Source organism: Catharus ustulatus, chromosome 6 (genome assembly GCF_009819885.2).
Source record: "Catharus ustulatus isolate bCatUst1 chromosome 6, bCatUst1.pri.v2, whole genome shotgun sequence".
NCBI classification, from domain to species: domain Eukaryota; kingdom Metazoa; phylum Chordata; class Aves; order Passeriformes; family Turdidae; genus Catharus; species Catharus ustulatus.
The window spans coordinates 11,393,035-11,411,602 of NC_046226.1; the positions used below are offsets into that span (position 1 = coordinate 11,393,035).

The 18,568-nt window shown below is 39.6% G+C and overlaps 1 protein-coding gene across 1 annotated transcript in view; it reads right to left on the minus strand.

The window, feature by feature from the left end:
- DYNC1H1 (dynein cytoplasmic 1 heavy chain 1) overlaps window positions 1–18,568 on the minus strand; it is a 44,360-nt gene that overhangs the window by 17,022 nt on the left and 8,770 nt on the right. The window contains exons 10-44 of the mRNA XM_033063697.2: window positions 17,977–18,126; window positions 17,558–17,704; window positions 17,271–17,411; window positions 16,963–17,139; window positions 16,740–16,850; window positions 16,538–16,657; window positions 16,064–16,303; window positions 15,388–15,543; window positions 14,910–15,023; window positions 14,186–14,296; window positions 13,897–14,106; window positions 13,361–13,507; window positions 12,978–13,144; window positions 12,140–12,313; window positions 11,312–11,477; window positions 11,043–11,231; window positions 10,772–10,960; window positions 9,820–10,102; window positions 8,365–8,465; window positions 7,423–7,582; window positions 6,913–7,156; window positions 6,535–6,718; window positions 5,843–6,055; window positions 5,434–5,672; window positions 5,165–5,321; window positions 4,534–4,761; window positions 4,066–4,296; window positions 3,814–3,954; window positions 3,352–3,585; window positions 2,552–2,758; window positions 2,333–2,454; window positions 1,824–1,989; window positions 1,421–1,584; window positions 1,047–1,176; window positions 131–264 (exon numbers count right to left, since the gene is read on the minus strand). Of these exons, the coding sequence (XP_032919588.1) occupies window positions 131–264; window positions 1,047–1,176; window positions 1,421–1,584; window positions 1,824–1,989; window positions 2,333–2,454; window positions 2,552–2,758; window positions 3,352–3,585; window positions 3,814–3,954; window positions 4,066–4,296; window positions 4,534–4,761; window positions 5,165–5,321; window positions 5,434–5,672; window positions 5,843–6,055; window positions 6,535–6,718; window positions 6,913–7,156; window positions 7,423–7,582; window positions 8,365–8,465; window positions 9,820–10,102; window positions 10,772–10,960; window positions 11,043–11,231; window positions 11,312–11,477; window positions 12,140–12,313; window positions 12,978–13,144; window positions 13,361–13,507; window positions 13,897–14,106; window positions 14,186–14,296; window positions 14,910–15,023; window positions 15,388–15,543; window positions 16,064–16,303; window positions 16,538–16,657; window positions 16,740–16,850; window positions 16,963–17,139; window positions 17,271–17,411; window positions 17,558–17,704; window positions 17,977–18,126 (6,047 nt within the window). The remainder of the gene's footprint in view (window positions 1–130; window positions 265–1,046; window positions 1,177–1,420; window positions 1,585–1,823; window positions 1,990–2,332; window positions 2,455–2,551; window positions 2,759–3,351; window positions 3,586–3,813; window positions 3,955–4,065; window positions 4,297–4,533; window positions 4,762–5,164; window positions 5,322–5,433; window positions 5,673–5,842; window positions 6,056–6,534; window positions 6,719–6,912; window positions 7,157–7,422; window positions 7,583–8,364; window positions 8,466–9,819; window positions 10,103–10,771; window positions 10,961–11,042; window positions 11,232–11,311; window positions 11,478–12,139; window positions 12,314–12,977; window positions 13,145–13,360; window positions 13,508–13,896; window positions 14,107–14,185; window positions 14,297–14,909; window positions 15,024–15,387; window positions 15,544–16,063; window positions 16,304–16,537; window positions 16,658–16,739; window positions 16,851–16,962; window positions 17,140–17,270; window positions 17,412–17,557; window positions 17,705–17,976; window positions 18,127–18,568) is intronic.

Sequence of the window (18,568 nt, forward strand, 5' to 3'; positions counted from 1 at the left end):
AAGGCTGGCAGTGTATTTTCTATAGACAACAATGAGACCATGCTCAATTTTTACTCTGTACTGAGGCTATTTTGGTTTAGAGTAACTCTAAATACTGCTTATATGAGCAGCAATGGAGGTCTGAACTTACCGGTCAATTCTTAACACATGATCCAAGACTTCATTGAACAGGACAAGTGGTACATCAAGTTCTTCTTCATAAAAGACTTTAAGCCTAGCTTTCACATAGTCTCTCAATTCTTCTTGATCCACTGGAATATAATCCTAAAAGAACCAGTCAATACAGTATGGAAGGTAAGATTAAGGGAATTTGCTTTGGGGTAAATTTATGAATACACCAAAGCAGAACTACAAGACTACTTAAAGTAGCAATGCTTTACAAAAGCTTAAGAACGTTGTACTCATTTAACTTGCACAGGAACATGTGCACTGCCCAGAGTGCCACTGGTAGCAGCACGCGGTTTAAACACTGTATCTACTGAACCTACCATAGGCTGAGCCTGTGCTGCCAGTTACCAAAGAGACTGGGAAGTAGCACTACAAACTTACTCCTTTCCCCAATTTATATCAAACAGCCTTTCCTAGTTCACTTACTATTGCTAAGAGAAGGGTAGCAAGCTAGGTGGACTTTTGCCTAAACTCACCAGGATTTGTACAGGTTGCCCAGATGGATCACTTCAGGTTATAAGAAACAGGTTACCAGAAAATGTGTAACATCGTATTGCTCAAGGATCACTGCCTTATCCAAGAGATTCCATAAGGAATAACTGTCACCTAGTAGTGTCACACTGTTCTTGAGAAATATTATTTTATATTGCCTTTAAATTCCATGGTAGTTCTTACAATAGCATCCCTGGCATATAACAGGTATTAACTTTGTGGCAGAGTTCATTTAAGATAAACATAGTAAATTTTTCTTGGAGATAATTTAACAGCATGATGGGCATGATTATCACTTTAATACAGTCATAAGAGCAGCATCACTGGGTTGCATCCACCCTATTAATTTTTCTCTTTTTTTTCTTTTCTTTTAAATTTTAACTTGCCTTTGACAGCCAGTTGCTGTACAAGATAGGTCTGCTCATAGCCTTTTCTTTGTCAATGTTGGGGAAGTGTTTCAGAGCAACCATGTCAATGTTCTCATCAGTCCAGCGTCTCTCCTCATCTTCCACAAGTCTGGATAAAGAAGTAAGTCAGTGAGAACAGTCCTCTGTAATGGGGGGATATAATCACATCACACGGCAACAGTATGACAATTATACTTCTGCTTTGTACAGACAAGCTGGAGTGAAAGGAAATATTCTCACTGGTATTTCAGCTATTTAACATGAAGCACATTTTAGTCTGATGTTCTAATGGAAGTTGGCAAGTAGTAGGCAACTTTTACTGGTTTTGCTTCCCCAGCTCATGAATTTTTTACCTGTCCTGGAAGAGACGTAGGGCTTCGTGGGCCCAAATCCTGATAAGGCCTTCAACTGGTAAAGTTTCTAGAGGTCTTAATGCTTCAAATATTCCTCTCACCCACCGAGTCATCTCACGAGGTGAGTAGATGTAGTGTGGCTGCGTGTCTTGAGTGAATCTCTCCTAAAAATTTAAACTTAATTAGTTACTTTATCTCAAAGTTGCACCGTATTTTCTACAGGCCTTGGCATTGCAAGATACTACCCTGGCAGCATAATTCAGTCATTTTTGCCAGAACTCAAGTAATTAGTTGAGCTCTTGTACACATACTACCCATGTGAAAGGCTGACAACACAGGTTAAATGAATCAGCATATAAGAAAGCCTTCCAACTGGAGTTTGGAGTTGCACTTAACAAGTTACCTGAGACATTGTGTAGAATTCTACCATAGCAGCAGTGAGAGGTTCTGCATATGTGCGAAGTGATGGGATCAACCTCAGCATTGCACGATTGAATGTTCCATATATCTGAGTAAGTGAAGCTGGTCCAGGATAGTCCACATAAACCACAGGAACATGTCGTAAAAATCTGAAAGATTAGCATATTACACAGTACAGAAAGTCAAATTACTATCTGCATTCTCTTCATTATCTTTTGCCCAAATTAAATAACTGTTTGATTCAAAATCATCAGCAGCAATTGTAGTTGGTTTGATTGCTCCCATTCTCAAGTGTTTTAGACAAGTGATTCAACAGCCTGAGTCCACTGCCAGGCTGTCATAGTAAGAACAAAGCAGCAGATAGTGCAAAAGTAAGGAACACAATTTAAGCACAGCTCTTGTTAAACACGTGCATTAAGAACAGATTACATAATCAATGCCTTAGTTTTGACTCCTATTCCATTGTTATATAGAATTCACTAGATACATTACCTGTGTGACAGAGGTTTTCTTCCAGGATCAGTAGGTGGATTACATGCACCGACAAACTGAATTCTCTCCAGTTTCACCCATGTCTGGTCAGATGTACGGTAGAATCCTCCATGTTCCACCATCTGGAATGAGAACATAAAAATAAAATCACATCAGCGGAATATTTTATTTCCCTATAAGCAGCTGTTGTGATACAGTTGATTACAAAGAAAAACAAACCTGTCTAATGAAGGATATGACTCTCTGTGTGCCATACTTATCCATATCTGGCAAGTTGATTTCATCACAGAACAGCACCAGCCACTTTCCTAACTGCACAGGAGCCAGCACCACTCCATTAGGAGTACGCCTGTATTCACAGTAGTGATCAAAAGTTTTCAACAGCAGTTCTGGAGTAGTAGCACTTGAAAAGTTGAGTCCAACCACCTTAAAAAGAGAATAGTAAAAAAAAAATTAAAATACACTAAGGACTGAGAGTGTATCAGGAGTCCTGAAAACAGGTATGTTTGGCTGTTTACAATGGAAATACATACACCATCCACACTACAGGTGTATTACCACATATATACAGCCATATACAGCCCAGATACTCTCTGCTTCCCACTGCAGGTTCTCCATTTATTGTGCAGCAATGCTTCTTGCCCAATCCTTATTTTGAACATCATAGCCTCATGTAACTGTCACTCCACCTAAATACAAAGTAGGATGAGAACTACTCTTAAACATTTGCACAGATTTTTAAATACTGAATGCAGAGATGCTCCTCTGTTAGTGACGTGGCAAAGGAAGAAAGCAGCTTTAGGATAAGGAACTTGAGAAATGAATTTGTACTCTCCTCAACATGACTTTTATACTTTGCCATATATACACATGACTGACTGAGGTGAACCTATCACTGAGTTCTGGCTAGGAAATAAATTCCATGCTATCTTTTTAAGATTAAAGACTAAAGACTTGCTACTACTCTGTAATTCACACATCCATCTCTACACACACATACACACAACTCTCTTGTGTACCTCCATGTCAGGCAGAGCTCTGAGAGCACTGAAGAGGGTCATGGTCTTCCCAGAACCTGGTGGGCCACAGAGCACCAGAGGTTTGTGTTCTGCCAGCCAAGTGTACAGCAATGCTTCATGGCGAACTGTATCTAGGGTTGGCACTACAACATCAGGAGCTGCAACTTTGTGTGTTTCAACTTCAATTTGAGGAACTTTGGATTGCCATGGCACCCATTCACCTGTAATGGACACCTAGAAGCACAAAAACATGATTAGACAATTTAGAACAGCTCAGTCTTAGTTAAATTTAAGTGACATCAAATTCGATGTGTTTAAATAAAACAAGCAGCTGTTTACTGAAGTGTAAAACTGTAAAATTTAAGAAAGCCTAGCAGTTTATTGTCCAGGTTTGCCTCCAAAATCTAAAGCAAGCTTTTAAAAAAATGAAAGAGCAACATTCCTAGCACAAGAAAGGTTTACCTCATAGTCAATTATAGGTATGTTGGGTGCAGTTGGCAGTGGCACAGTGGTGATTCTCCTAATGTACTCTCCCAGCTCTGCTCTCATTTTCAAACGACTGTCTCCAGAAAGAGACCACAGTATTGCATAGACCAGGTACCTCTGTAAGAAGCAACAACAGCAGCTATTGGTTTTAGAGTAATGGAACAAAGCTCAGTGAGTAACTCAAATCTAGGCAGACACAGGAGCCACATAGCAGCAGATTGCATTAACCTGGATGTAACGCTCCAGCTGGTCGATCTGCATCGGGAAGTCAGGGTGGTTGGCATTGTACTGAGCCACGTTGCGGCAAGCTTGGTGCAACATGGAGAACAGAGAGCCAAGGCAGCGCAGGCGGGTGAGATCCATGATGTGCTCCAGCTTGAAAGCGTGCTCAAGTGCCTTGGTCACCAGGCCGTTGGAGGTGAAATACGGCTGCATTATTGTTGCAGCATCTCTCTGAATCTGTTGGGGGAGACAAACACTGCTCTAAGCATTTGTTACTCATTTGGCTACCAGGCACAAAGAAAACATTTTGTTTAAGGTTTGAAATGCTTCATATTTAAAACAAAAAAAAAGAAAAAAACATGTGAAGAGGATATCAGCTTTTCTATGATAGGCTGTCATATATTCTACATATGGCAGATACCTGTGATACAAGCATTTTTACTACTTTATCCCATAAAGTAATCTAAGTTTTACCTGCAACATTGGGGATGCTGCTTCTTCTCCTTCATCTTCTTTGCCCTTTCGCCTGCGCTGGGCTTCTTCCTCACCTTCATCCAGAGGAATGCTTCTTAGTCTCGCCAGGAAGTTATTGAATATCATGTCTGTACTGAGAACATCCTCACTGAACCAGACCATACCACACCTTGACACCGTAGCCAAAGTGGCGTATTTCAGATCCTGTACTTCAAACATGATACGCACCTGAAAAATAGAAATTTAGAACAACACTTAGTAAAAACCAACCAACCAACCAAGATCAAAACAATAGAAAAACCCTTCCCCTGAAAAGACAATAGACCTTTAAAAATACACAAATTTGCATTTAGACTCTGAATAATCAACATCAGCATTATACTGTCCTAAGGTAAGTTCATAGTTACTGACATTTACCATAAGACTTATATAATTCACATTTTATCTTACAGGGTCAGAGTAAGTGTAACATGAAATGTTTTCACAAAAACCCTTCAGTCCAGCAAACCACAATCTGAACTCAGTATCACTTTGGTTGTGATGAGAAAGCAGCAGAACATTAGTACATATTAAATTAAACCAACAAGCTTAAATACAACACATAAACACAATGTAAAAAAAGTAACATTACATTTGGTGGGAGGCTGAGACGTTCTCCATTTGGCAGAGTCAGAAGTTTGTTGTCATCTAGAACAGAGTTCAAGTTCTCAACCCACTCAGGGTCTACATCACCATCAAAGATAATCCACTGACGTTTTTGTAGTTCACCTCTCACATTGTCTATGATTCTATATTAAAGGAAATATTAATTGAAGTTGAGTATTAAGACTCAGTAAATTGAGATTATCCTAGGCACAAATGTATCAGCCATTTTGCATTTGTGCTATTAAAAAGACTTACTTTCTCAAGACATGTGTAAACAAGCCATCTGTCCATTCCCTGGTGTTTGGATCCAAAGTACCATAGAGGTGATCTTTGCTGATTGCTTTTGGATCTATAATATGAGCAACACCTTCCACACCCTCCAGCCGTTCAAGGGCCTTCAGAAGTACTCTCCAGGCCATGCTCTTTCCACTTCCAGAGGGACCAACCATCATCAAACCATGATTTATTTGTGTAATCTGATACAGCTGAAGAACCTGTGACACAAGAAATAATGCACCAATTAACTTCGGCAGTTAATCTAAGCTTTTAGGTAATGCTTGTTTAAGATAAGACAAATTTTAAAGTTTTCAACTTCTCATAACATAAAGGGAAATTTGGTCTTATACATAAACTTCAATTCCACATTTTCAGTCTTATATTTTACCTTTTCAACCCACATGCCACCAACTTCTTCTCCGTCACCATAGGTAAGGTACATTTCCTGACACACTTTCTTAAGCTCCTCCCTCAGGGCTGTCATCTCTCCACGGTGATACTGTACTCCAGGAAATACATCAGAAAGGAGACTGAACAGCAGTGGAATGTCTTCTGCAACCAGTTTTGGTACCATAGTTTCACATACACTTTGGATCAGGATCTGCAGAGAGAGAGAGTCATATTTCATATAAGATTTTTTTGTGAAGTTCAGTTTACCAAACATGTTTGACAAGGAATATTTCTCTAAATACTTTACTGATTAAGTACCAGACCATGGTAGTTTTAGTCAAAACAACCATTGATGTGGTTTCAACTTTGGAACTACCCAATGATTTCCTATTGATTTTTAGTTTATACAAATCTACACGTCTTCATTATGCTTTTTTTTTTCCCCTTTAATTGCTGAGACACTGAGCAGCAAAAAGTGTCATGGATGCACCACCTCATATGAATGAGTTTTTCACTATGATTCAGGGACTTAGAAGTCATGTTTAACTTGGTGCTTTTAAGCTATCAAATTGTCTTTGGTAACTAACATTATGTTCACATGACTTAATACTAAGTGGTAAACACTGAAGGGTTACTTTGTTTAGTGTGCATCCTCTATCACAGAAGAAAAGAACTTTGCACACACGTTACCTCTTGCTCTGGCAAGTTCTCGGCGATTTCTCCCTCATCAACAACTTCACCACGTTCTTCCTTCTCCCTCTTTATCTTCTGAATCCTCTCCCTCTTCACATTACCTGCACTAACCAGCACACTCTTCAGTGCTCTCAGGCCAAAATCATAGTGACTTTGGGAGGACAGCTGTTCATCACAAAGCCTAAGAAGCAAAAGAGACAAAACACAATTTAATTCTCAGTATGAACCAACATAACACCCAGTAAATGTCATTCTTTACTTGAAACTATTGCTTGAAATGATTGCTGCACAATGTGCTTAGTGAGCTGCATAGAACATTACAGTTTTGAACAGTAAGTTCTGTTGCTACTGACTGGAGACAAACTTGTTACTCACTTGAAGAATGGCACAATTTTATTGGCAAGAACTTCAGCAGTACGGAAACCTTGGGAGTACAGCATGACCTGCGCAATCAACTGACGGTCTGGTTTTGTCATTGCCAAGCTACGGAACAACTTCTTCAGATTGTCAGGCAGATTAGATCTGCCTGCATAGCCAGGATTCATGGTGATGAAGATAGCCATGTCAGGGCTCACTTTGACTTGTTTGTTCAGCAGCTCACAGGTAATTGGTGTTGCAGCTGAAAAGAGAGTGCATTTAGTTATACCTGAGCTAGTGATCCGTCACTCTGAGAACTGAAGTAATATATTATTCTATTTTAGTTTCCTACAGTAATGGACAGCAGTTTCTCCAGTACTACAACTCGAACAATATAAATTTCTACAAGCTGAAAGTCACATCAAATATTTAAGTTTTTACATAAAAGCGCTTAATCCTTGCATTATTTGCAAGGAATGTAGTTAAGCAACAAAACAGTACGAAGGATGCTAGAGAAGAATTACATACTCTTGTCATAGTTGGGGTTGGAATGCTCTCGCAAGGCTTCCTGGATGCACTGAACTTGCTGTGAAACTGCAGAGAGCATTCGCTCCTCCAGTCTGTTGAACTCATCAAAGCAGCCCCATGCGCCCACTTGGCAAAGTCCCACAAAGATGCGTCCCATCGCCTGCAGGGAGAGGGGAAAATTCAGCAAAAGGAGTAACGAAGAGCACTTTGTACTATGCATCCAAGGCAGGAAGAAGCTGTGTTTATTTGTAGGTTACTGTATTTGTAGTATTGTAAGAGCTATGAAAGGGCTCTGAAGTTCAGCCTTCACTGCTTCACAGAACCACACGTATGATCATAGTTCTCTATTACTTCAAACTCTACTGCAGTGTGTTCCAAAACAGACAAACTAAGTCCACCGCATAATGTTTTGATTGCTGATACCATTAATATTAGGTGCAGTTCTAGTGCTTTATCCCAGTTTGAAAATGTCATTAATCTTCAAATATCTGGATAAATTTTCTTAGTTTTGAAGAATTCTTGACATGCTGAGGTAAACTGCACAGCTGTGTTGTACAGGATAATTTAGTAATAGTACAGTTACTTTGGTTATCTCACACTCCCATCTCTTCCTCATTAAACCAGTAATTTCAATGAAAACTACATAGTCTGAGATACTTTTCTAAAGCCAATCTTAAGCCCCTGTCCCTGCACTTCCTCTTCCTTCCCCTCCATTTGCTGTCACCTGCTCAAAAACCCAGGACCTCTGCTCTAGCAATATTTCATCCCACTTCTGCTTTAGGCATTTTTTTGTTAAAGAGGTTCCATATGATCTACAGATACCAGCTCAGTTAGGATTTATGCATAATCATCTTGAAAATAAACACTGCTGGCTGTTTCAGGGTTCTGAAGATTCCTACTGCTTGTTAACAAAGACTACATTGTTTTCATCAAACAGCTTACCTGGAAGTCAAATGTTTCGTCGCAGTTGAAAACCAACACAAAGCGGCCAAGCTGATGTCCAAGAGCTTTAACAGATTCTGTTTTACCAGTACCAGCAGGACCTGTTTTTGAAATGGGATGGACATGCTTTAGAGTTTATCATCTGAGTAGCACTGCCAACTCGTGCGATTTGCCAGCATGTGGATTCTAAAAGATGCCTGTTCAAGAGTGTTCAAACAAAACCTAAAACTGTTTTGACTTCCCCCAAAACCCCATTTTGTTCTTTGTCTCTTAGATGTGAGTGTACTGAATGCTCACATTAACACTGTATTGTGGGAGTGCACATCAGTCAACCCCCTAAACCCCATCCCAGGCTACACTACAGTCTCAGGAATGCTTTTTAGGCCTTGGGCTGCATTAACAGCATCAGTTAGCACCCCTTGAGCTTATGAGAAACCCTCCCCCAGCTTCCGTTGTCTAATAAGCTCCTGTTTTCTACTTAATAGCCTCCAGATTTGTATTTTTTCTGTCTGAATAACAGAGCAAGTAGAATAATATTTTTGTTATTCAACTTTTCAAGGAAAGTTCCAGTAACTGCCAACTTGGTTTGTGGCCAGAATGGAAATTTACTGACTACTAAAATCAGTAATTTTGCAACTCTATAAACAGTAGTCCTAAGTGAGACGCTTTGAGATCTCCCGGACTGCAGCAGGCTGTAAATCAGGATCTCCCTCCCAGTAGGATGCCTCTTGGAGCTTGTGATCTCTCCAGTTTGCAATGGAGGATTGCCACTGAAAGCTGACAGCTGAACCTGGGCTGATATCTCCCACTCCTTGAGACTCAACCCTTCATTTCTGGAGAGATGCAAAGGCATCTGATGCATTTCACTGAATTCAAGGAGAATTTTTCATAGGTATACCTCTGCACATACTTCACGTCTGTGTGCCTTATGAGTGTTGCCTATTTAGGTCTATAATTAAGCTAAAATTTTTGTCAAGTTACTGCTGTATATACACTGATTTATAGAAAATCCTATTGAATTATTTTGTTTTAAATTAATCAATTGTTCAAGTACTGCCATTATTGTATTGATTAGGTAATTAAGTCCTTTAGACCTAAACCTGATCCAGTCTGAAGCTAAGTTTGGCAAGAGAGTCCACTATGACCCTTGTGACCCAACAGTAGTGTCCCTCACCCCTTTGCATCCCCTACTGTTATCCCTGCTTATCTTTCTTTGTTCCCAGTCTCCACATAAACCATTTTAGATTTTTTTAAAATCAGATTTTCCCTTGTGCGCTTTATCTATAGTAAGTAATAGAATGAACCCTGCCATAGAATTTGGTGTGCTTTTACAAATTCATATTAAACCTGCCTTTGCTGATATCTCACTGGTGATTCTTTTAAGTGTCCTAAACCACTCATTCTTATATATATTAGAGAAGATAAGAATTTCATATGCTTGTCTTACAAACTTACCAAATGGTGATCCTCCAAGTCTTGCCTCCAGGGCTTGTGTCATTGTCAGGTAGCAGCGATCAGTGAGAGGAGTCTGTACCAGCTTATCCTGAACCCCAAGGTACTCAAAACCATAGTTGAATTTGGCATTTGCCATCTGAATGGAGAGCTGTTGCAACACATCTGTCTGCTTCGGGTCAAAGTAGAACCGCATTTGGCTGAGCCACTCAAAGGATTTGGAGTTGTCGATCTTGCTTTTGATCAGTGATCTTGTAACATCTCTCTGGTGCACCAACTCAGTGATCTGGAGAATGAAGTAACTCCTTTAAGACCACAACAATAATAAAGACAGAATCTACAGGAATCCTACAGCTCCTCAGGTTAGCACAGTGAATTGCCAACACTTAGAATCATGACCTAAAACCAGTCTCTGGTTTAAAATCTGTTGCTACAAAGCCTAAACTAACAATGTTGCCTACTGTTCTGGAATGACCTTCCTAGTTTACAGTTTGGCCCAGTTACCCTGGGCTTAGTTAATCCATGACACTACTGAACTAGGTATTTTACTTGTCAGAAACCAGGTATTTCCCTCTAGAAACAACCCAGGATGATTTTAATCCTCCCCCCACCTCCAATCCCTATCTACAAACAAAAGCATATTATGATTACAATAATAAGCAACTTAATGGCATATTTCACATTTGAATGAAAAGTATCAGTAACATCCATACCTGGAAGAACCAGTCTGAAGATCAGTTCACTGAGATAGCCTATAATATGGTATCATGCATTAAGCTGACTAGAGTGAAAAACTACCGCCACCTACATGAAGGATCAGGCCTTAATATAACTGCTTAAATCACACAAAATCTTTTCCTGGAGGAACAGTAAGTCTTAGACAGATGAATTTTTTCATTAAAATATAAAAATGCTCACCTGTAAACCCTGAAGAGCAAAGGAAGTTTTTACTTACCAAGTGCTCCAGCTTCCTTCTGCGAAGGGGTGGCTGTTCCATCAGCACGGAGTCTGCCAGGACATTGAGTGTGACCTCAACGTTGGCTAGCACAGACTGGAGAGGACTGTTGTCTCCACCCCCACCATTGAGGGCTGACTCCACATTCTCAGACCAAGCAATCTGGGCTGACAGCACAACAAGCTGAGCCTGTGTACAAAAACCCTCATCAGATAGTTTTCCTTGCTGAGGTAACCAAGCTGCAGTATACTTAAGTGTTCCACATCAATACCTGGTACTTGTCAATCCAAGAGATGTAGACTGCTGGATCAATTGAAGTTGCTTTTCCAAAGATTTCTACTTCAGTAACAGACTCTGCAAGCAATTTAGCAAGGGTCACCCTCATTTCTTTTTCAACAAGAGTGAGCCACTCATTGATCTTGGGATGTTCTGTGATGGAGACAGGTGTTTTGAACAGCACCTGCAAGAATTAAAGGTTTTAGTCAGCTCACATTCACTTATTTTCAGAATATTATTTAGAAAGAAATACTGCAGCTATACCTCCTCTCCTTCACGGGAGGATATCCCAAGAACCACAGAATTGTCTTCATTGAGAATAATGCTAGAAACTCCAGCAAACATTTTCTTGAAGTGTTTCTGCAACTTAGCAACATTTTTGCTGTTTCCAATGATTTCAAGCAAGTCTTCATCACCAACAAAGTAGAACCTATTGATCACATAAAATCAGATTTGTATCCGAACTCCAACTATCACTTTTAATACACAATTTATGCTTCATCCATGGCCACTACACAGAAGTAATTGACAAGAATTTCCCCAACACTGCAAGAGTGCATGGACCCTAAACTTGCTAGCAGTTATACCTCAGTGCTACCATTAAGTTCATGTGGTCTGTACCATACAGAAGTGTACACATTTTCTTTACTTATTCATCTCTGAAATACCCACAATAGAGTTTGGCACTGAACTGCCTATCAGCCAGGAAGGATTTTCACTCAGTACCTCCCTCATTTTTATTTTCTCTTGCTAAGTGACAAATTAGTTGAGGAGACTACAGGTAAGTCAAAATCTATGACCTAAATACTGGACTGTGACACTGTCCTTCAATCAAATGGCAGAAGAACTTCTTCAGTTTACAGAATCAGCTGCAATGGTTTCTTAGACAATATCCAAATCCTGCAATGAGCCACAGATGAGGAAATAAGGGAAATTTCAGCGTAACTGAATTCTGTATATAGACAATACATATTTAAATGGTCATAACACCTCATATATATGCACCACATAAGAACTGGCAGAGGCTTTACAGAGCAGTAAACCAAATCCTGCACAGAAACATCAGATTACTTCAGGAAAGTAAATGCTTACCGAGGGAAAGAGGACCTCTCCCTTTCCAAGTATTCTCCCAGGGCTTTCTGTATCTTCCCAAGTAAGTCTGCCAGTCTCTCTAATGATCTCTGCACTCCCTGAATATTAAGAACATCCATCACAAGTGGAGATTTGGACACCTTTTTCATGAGTGCCAAAAATTCAGTGCTGATGCTGTAAGTAAAATAGAACAATACTTAAATGCAAACTCAGTAACCACAGGCCAAATTTATTTGTCTCTGCATGACCACTCCAACTCTAATGGTTGCAGTGGCTTTAGGGAACACAAGCCTAAATTCCCCAAATTCCTCTTTATCTACCTCAAGCCTACTACAACAAAATATAACTTCTTTGTAATGTTCAGTCTACAAAGTCCAGAGCAGGTGTACTTATCTTTACTTCCTGCAAAGAGACTTAATCTGATTCTTTGATCTGACTGGAAGTGTGTGGAATGAGTATGATCAGACCAACTTAAAAGGGAGGAAGTAAATAATGTTTAAAGGGTGAGATTAAAGACTACAGCAACAGAAAACAGCCTGTTCATTGCAGCCACAACACCAGAAAAACCCTTGAAGTAACTGACAGGAGCTAGCAAGGAAAACCACCTGACTCCAAATCATCTTCTAAAAATTGTACACCAGCCTGTTTACTATAAACATTTTCTGCTGTAGTTGCAGCTCTTTGCTTGATGAACTTGTATCTACAGCAGCTGTAATCCAGTTGGACCAGGTAAGAATGCAGTCAGTATTTCAACTCAGTGCTACAGTGAGTCATAGTTTCAGGCCTCCCCACATGGTGCCCCAAGGGAGGCAAGAAAAGAACAAAATTAAAAAGTTACCTCTGGAACCGCTGGGTCTCCACAGGTAGCAAGTGCTTGATGTCTGCACTGCCAGTAAAGATACCCTCCAGGTAGACCCACCGCCTCTGGACATCTATCCAGACATCAAAAAGTGCCATGATACGGTTCAGCTTATCTTCCCAACTAAGGGCATCTTCCTCAAACACCTGAAGTTTGAACACTGTATTAATATTCATTTAAATATTTGACTACTAGTAATTATTAGAGGAAGCAGTTTTTTAAGAGTTGCAAAGTATGCATATACAATTAACAGTCTGTCAGCTTTAAACAGTGAATATAAACCCTGCTGACAAAAATATATACTAAACAGAAGGGGAAGGCAGAAATAAACAAAAATTATTTAGCTTTGTTTTCCATTTTACCTTGTAGTATGGTGACAGCTTCATAGCAGACACGCTGTTAATGTGCTCCTTGACTTTGTTGAAAAGGTCATCCCATCCACGAATCAGACGACACTTGTTCTGGTAATTGACCAAGTCCAGTTCGTAGGTGTTCCACACTTCTCTTATCTGGAGAAAAAGATGTTTAAGATATGACATCAATAATTTCTGCTCCAACATAGTTACAGAGTAGAAATGTATTACAGTAATCAGACGCCATTTTTTTTTACCTGAAAATTCTGGCTTTACACTTAAGCTTTTGTTAAAAATATTGAGACTATGATGCAGTTCAAGGTGGGATCTTTGCAGTCACTACCAAGAACTGCTTTTCCCAAATAATGCACGTTTCATTAGAGGAAGTTTACATAGCATTAAACTGTTCCCCAAAACAGAGCAAACCATGGAGTCTTGGCATTTGTTTCAACAGCTTAGAGTGACAAGTTTACTACACAAGTAGCTACGTAACAGCAACCCTCAGATTTGCTACTACATGCACACATGCAAAAGCTGATACTAGCCTGTTTCAAGAACTCTTCCAAAGCCATCTCTCCCTGAGCCACAAGCAGAACATCTTTGACAATTGCTTCATTTCTCTGTAAATCAACATCCCAGATCTGGCCCAGGGTCAATTCTGAGACAACCCAGTTAACATGAAGCCTCTTCATCAACTGTTTCCAGTGTCGGTCTTTAAGTGCCTCGGATTTCAGTTCGATAACTAACATGTTTATCTATAGAAGAAAAGAAAGCAAGTTACATCTTTGAACTTGAATATAAAATACATGCATTTCAGTAATGTGTGCAACTTACCTTCATGTAGCCCTTCAGAAGTCTCTGAACATACTCATAGGAGGCATACTGTCGCAAACGGGCAGGGAAGTTTTTCAGTTGGTTCAGCAGACCATCCAAATTTTGTCGAAGCTGTCAGTAACATAAAAGCAATGAAATCTTTCTCTACAAGTCCTGTGTACATAACCATACAATTGCCTATACATTTGTTACAGAAAACTCTCTCTAAAGAGACTTCAGTAATTGGACAGCTCTTTCAAGTGTTATCTGTATTTGCCTAAGATGTGGTTACTCTACATCTGAGAATGTAATTTTATTGGTCTGATTGAGGTTTATGATGCAGTCTAGTCACAGGCAGTTAGTTTACAGATTAGTATTCTTTCTGCTCTTTACCTCCTGAGTACTGAATTAAAATCAATGCTGTTTACCCAACTGTATAATGAAGTTTCTCTAATGAGGTCCAATGTCTATTTAAAAACAGCAGTTTCTTCTCTGTAGATTCAGTCCAATCTCCAACTATGCAAACTGCATAAATTCCCGGTAAGATTACTTAAATTATGACAATCCTGAGAATATTTTTTAGATTAGCTTCAGAAGAAACATGCTCACAAGATACTGAAAGAAGTACCTAAACACTGAAAACGGTCCAAACTGACAACAGAGCATGTCTGTCTCAAAAGGTCTAATTTCTAATTTGCATAGACTTGTGGTAGTTACATTGATCATGTATACAAAAGTGAAGTACCTTGCGAGGCTGTACTGAGACCCAGGGTTGTTCTTTCATTTGATCAATCTGTTCCCAGACTTTAGAAAGTTCAGACCAGACACCTTTGAGATCCTGGAGCTCTTCAAGGGCTACCTGTAATAAAGAATGTATCAAACATCAGCAGTTATTTCTATTTTCTTCTAAGGCAGTAGCATGGGTGAGTTAAATGAAATACTTCTAATCCATCAAAAAACTTCAGTTTGCCAGTTCAACAGAACTGCAACAGCAAGTGACCAAGACGAAATTTTCCATCTTGGTTCACATAACAGTTTCAAAAGAATAAGACAGTCAAGGAAGAGATCACAGACAAGCTCTGAAGGCTAGAACTGAGTCATTGTGGAGACTGTGCCCTGATATTAGTACAGCACACACAACAAGTCACTCTCCTGAGGGAGAAAATGATGAAATGAAACATATTTATCCAAAACTGGCAAGAAGGTGTGTGAGCAGGCTGTACCTGGACGCGCTCTTCACTGCCACTGAGCAGTCCAGTATCTGTCAGTTCCAGAGCTTCCTTGGCCTTTGCACACTTCTCACGGTCATCCTTCAGCCTGCCGAATTTTCCTTCATAAATGGTAAGAGCTTGAAGAGCCTCTTCTGGACGCAGATTTCCCTAAAGTTTGCACGGAATACATTAATCCAATAATCCTATAATTACATTGAAGGCAAGTTAAAAGTGGGGACTAAATATAAATGTTGGTTTGTCTCATTTTTCACATTTCCATTTTGCTGACAGTAAGACAACATACTAGTCCACAATAAGTCTAACTCAATTTTTACATGCAGCTTTTGGATTTACAAAAAAGCACTTCAGGAAAAAAAAGACAACAAAAAGCAGCTTGCTTCTGAATCCTCCTACATGCGTACCTCTGACATATACTTGTTTCAGATAAAGCTGTCTTAGTCAATGAAGTAATTTACTTCTCTGCATCTAACAGAGGTCTACGTTTTAAGGGTAAATTTCCCTCTACAACTATTGCCAAAAATCAACACAGTAACAGGGTATTACAGAACCATCAAAAAGACACTTACTATAATCTAAAATGAACAACTGCAAAAAAAAATAAAAGCCAAGTCCCTACTTCTTACTGAAAATCTACTTCATTGACTGAATATTAATAACCACTACTTACTGTCACAGGCTTTGTTTTCTCCCAGTCTGTCAGCAAGTCAGTTGTCCGGCTCTCCACTGCACGATCCTCTTGAACTATTTTCATCTGCAGATTTGCTACTTGTTGCTGAATGGCAGAATCCTTCCTACGCATAATGTCATTAAAGGCACCCCATTCTCCTTCGATGTTGTCAATGTACAGCCAAGAGGAAGGAAACTGGAACCTTTGTTTCTCAAGCAAGCGTTGACCATTGCGATAAAGCTACAAGACACAGTGGTTTTAAGTTAAAAAGACAAAACTTAAGCTTCAAGGCTAAATAAGCATACTTTATTAAAGGCTCACTAAAGAGCTCACGGCATTTTTCAGAATATGAAGTTTGAGTCTGTTTTTAAGAGAACTTGAATATCATTTTACGATTATGATGAAGCTGCACTTTATGAGCCAAGCCTGACATTTCCATAAATCAGAATCATTAGCAAGAGACAACAAACATACCTCAACTTGCTTTTCAAACTGTTTGATTTTACGTTTCAAGGACTGCACATATGTGATGAATGTCACAGCATCTGATGTGCTCGCAGTGTCCACAGAATGCTGCTCCAGCTCTTGACGGGACTGTTAAGGGCACAAATCAGTGTTTTAGTATTCTACAACAGTTGATCTGAAAGTGAAAAACTAGAATTTAAACTTTTCTTACCTTAGAAATTTGTGAATGAAACTCTGTCATATTCTGACCAAGCATTTGGCCAAATTTGCTGAGCACTTCTTTGTGCCAGGAATCATACTTCAAGTTCACCTTTGATTGTACCTACAAGTGAATAATGTTAGATAATAGTAATTTGTCATCCTTGCTATTTTGTGTTATACACCTATACTGAAATTCAATGCATTTATCACTACAAATAATTACAATTTCTCACCTTGCCATAGTCTATGACAACAGGTCCAAACTCCTTTCTGGTTTCTGCATTGTCAAATGTTCCTCTTGCCTTTCTTATCTGAACCAAAAGGGCCTGCCACTTATTCAGGTCTTCTCCAAGACGGTTGTATATATTTTCAGCCTGCATATCCCACAGACACTGGTACTGCAGCCAAACCTAATGGAGGTATTTCACAATGTTCAGAACTTTTCCAGTATATTCCAAAAGATGTGCTTCCCTCCAGCCCCAGGAAAATTGAAAGTCCATGTTCATTTTAGCTGTTCCTTTATATCCTGTCAGTCTCCTACCTTGACATACTGTTCCACTTCAGTCACAATTCCCATGACAGCTGAGTATGACTCCTCCAGAGCTGCAGGGCCATCAGGCATTCTTGTCAATGCATTACGATAGAACTTCTCTTCCTCAGACAGCTCATAATGCACACCAACCTAAGAACCACAGTTATACTTGTGATATACATCAATTTCCAGGGCACTCAGGTTTGGTTTTAGATCAACACACTAATATATTGAGGACAGTTAATTACTAAGTGAAAGCAATTGCTCAGACTTAGATACAGCTTCGTTACACTCACCTGATATCTCTGACTTTGAATTCTTGGCAGTGACAGGATTACCATTTTCCAAGAAAACATTTCTTGGTAAAGTTTGTATCTACAGTCTTCAATTGGTGGATTCAAGTATATCACCTGGTTGGTTATCCTCAGTTCATGTACAATGTTCTGCAGAAACAGTAAAAACACCCAGTTTTACTGGCAGATACTGCTATATACAGACAAGAATTCTGGACTTCCAGAAGCACTTTTCAAAAATCACCTTGCACTTAAATGGAAAGAGGAAAATATTTCTCCAAAAACAGATGCAGAAGAAATATTTATATTCCGTATAAGCCTCAGAAATTATTTCTGCATTAGTTAATTGACAATAAGGAAAAAAACAACTAACCAAAAAAACCACTAACGCACAGAAAAAACCAAACCACCGTTAAACTTACTTTAATCTTGGGTTCACCACCAGGCTTATGGCTCACTTGAGGAGCATCTGTATCCATGTCAACTTCTGCTTTGTCATCTGCCTGTCCCAGAAGAACCTGGGTCCAGGCCCTCAGTCCGGCTTGCAAACGAACACCCAGGATTCTTTCAATCTAAAGAAAATGAGGCACATTGGAGGAAAAACCTGCATATTCACTGCATGCAGATCCCCACTATCAGTATATTCTGACAAGCACACTAGAGCACCTCCAAGAGCCAAGTGCTCCTTTACTAAGCCACCCCAGCACCAGAAGGGACTTACAAGAATTGGAGGGACTGTTTACCAGGGCTTGCAGCAATAAATGGAATAATGGCTTTAGATTAGGTATTAAGGTGATGAGGCACTGGAACAGGTTGCCCAGAGAAGCTATGGATGCCCCATCTCTGGAAGTGTTCCAGGCCAAGTTGGATGGGGCTTTGAACTACCAAATCAGTGGCATCACTGCCCATGGCATGGGGGCTGCAACCAGATAATCATGAAGGTCTCTACCAACTCAAACCATTCCATGATTGAAGAGGTTTAGGGGTTTTGTACTGAATACAATTCAAAGCTTC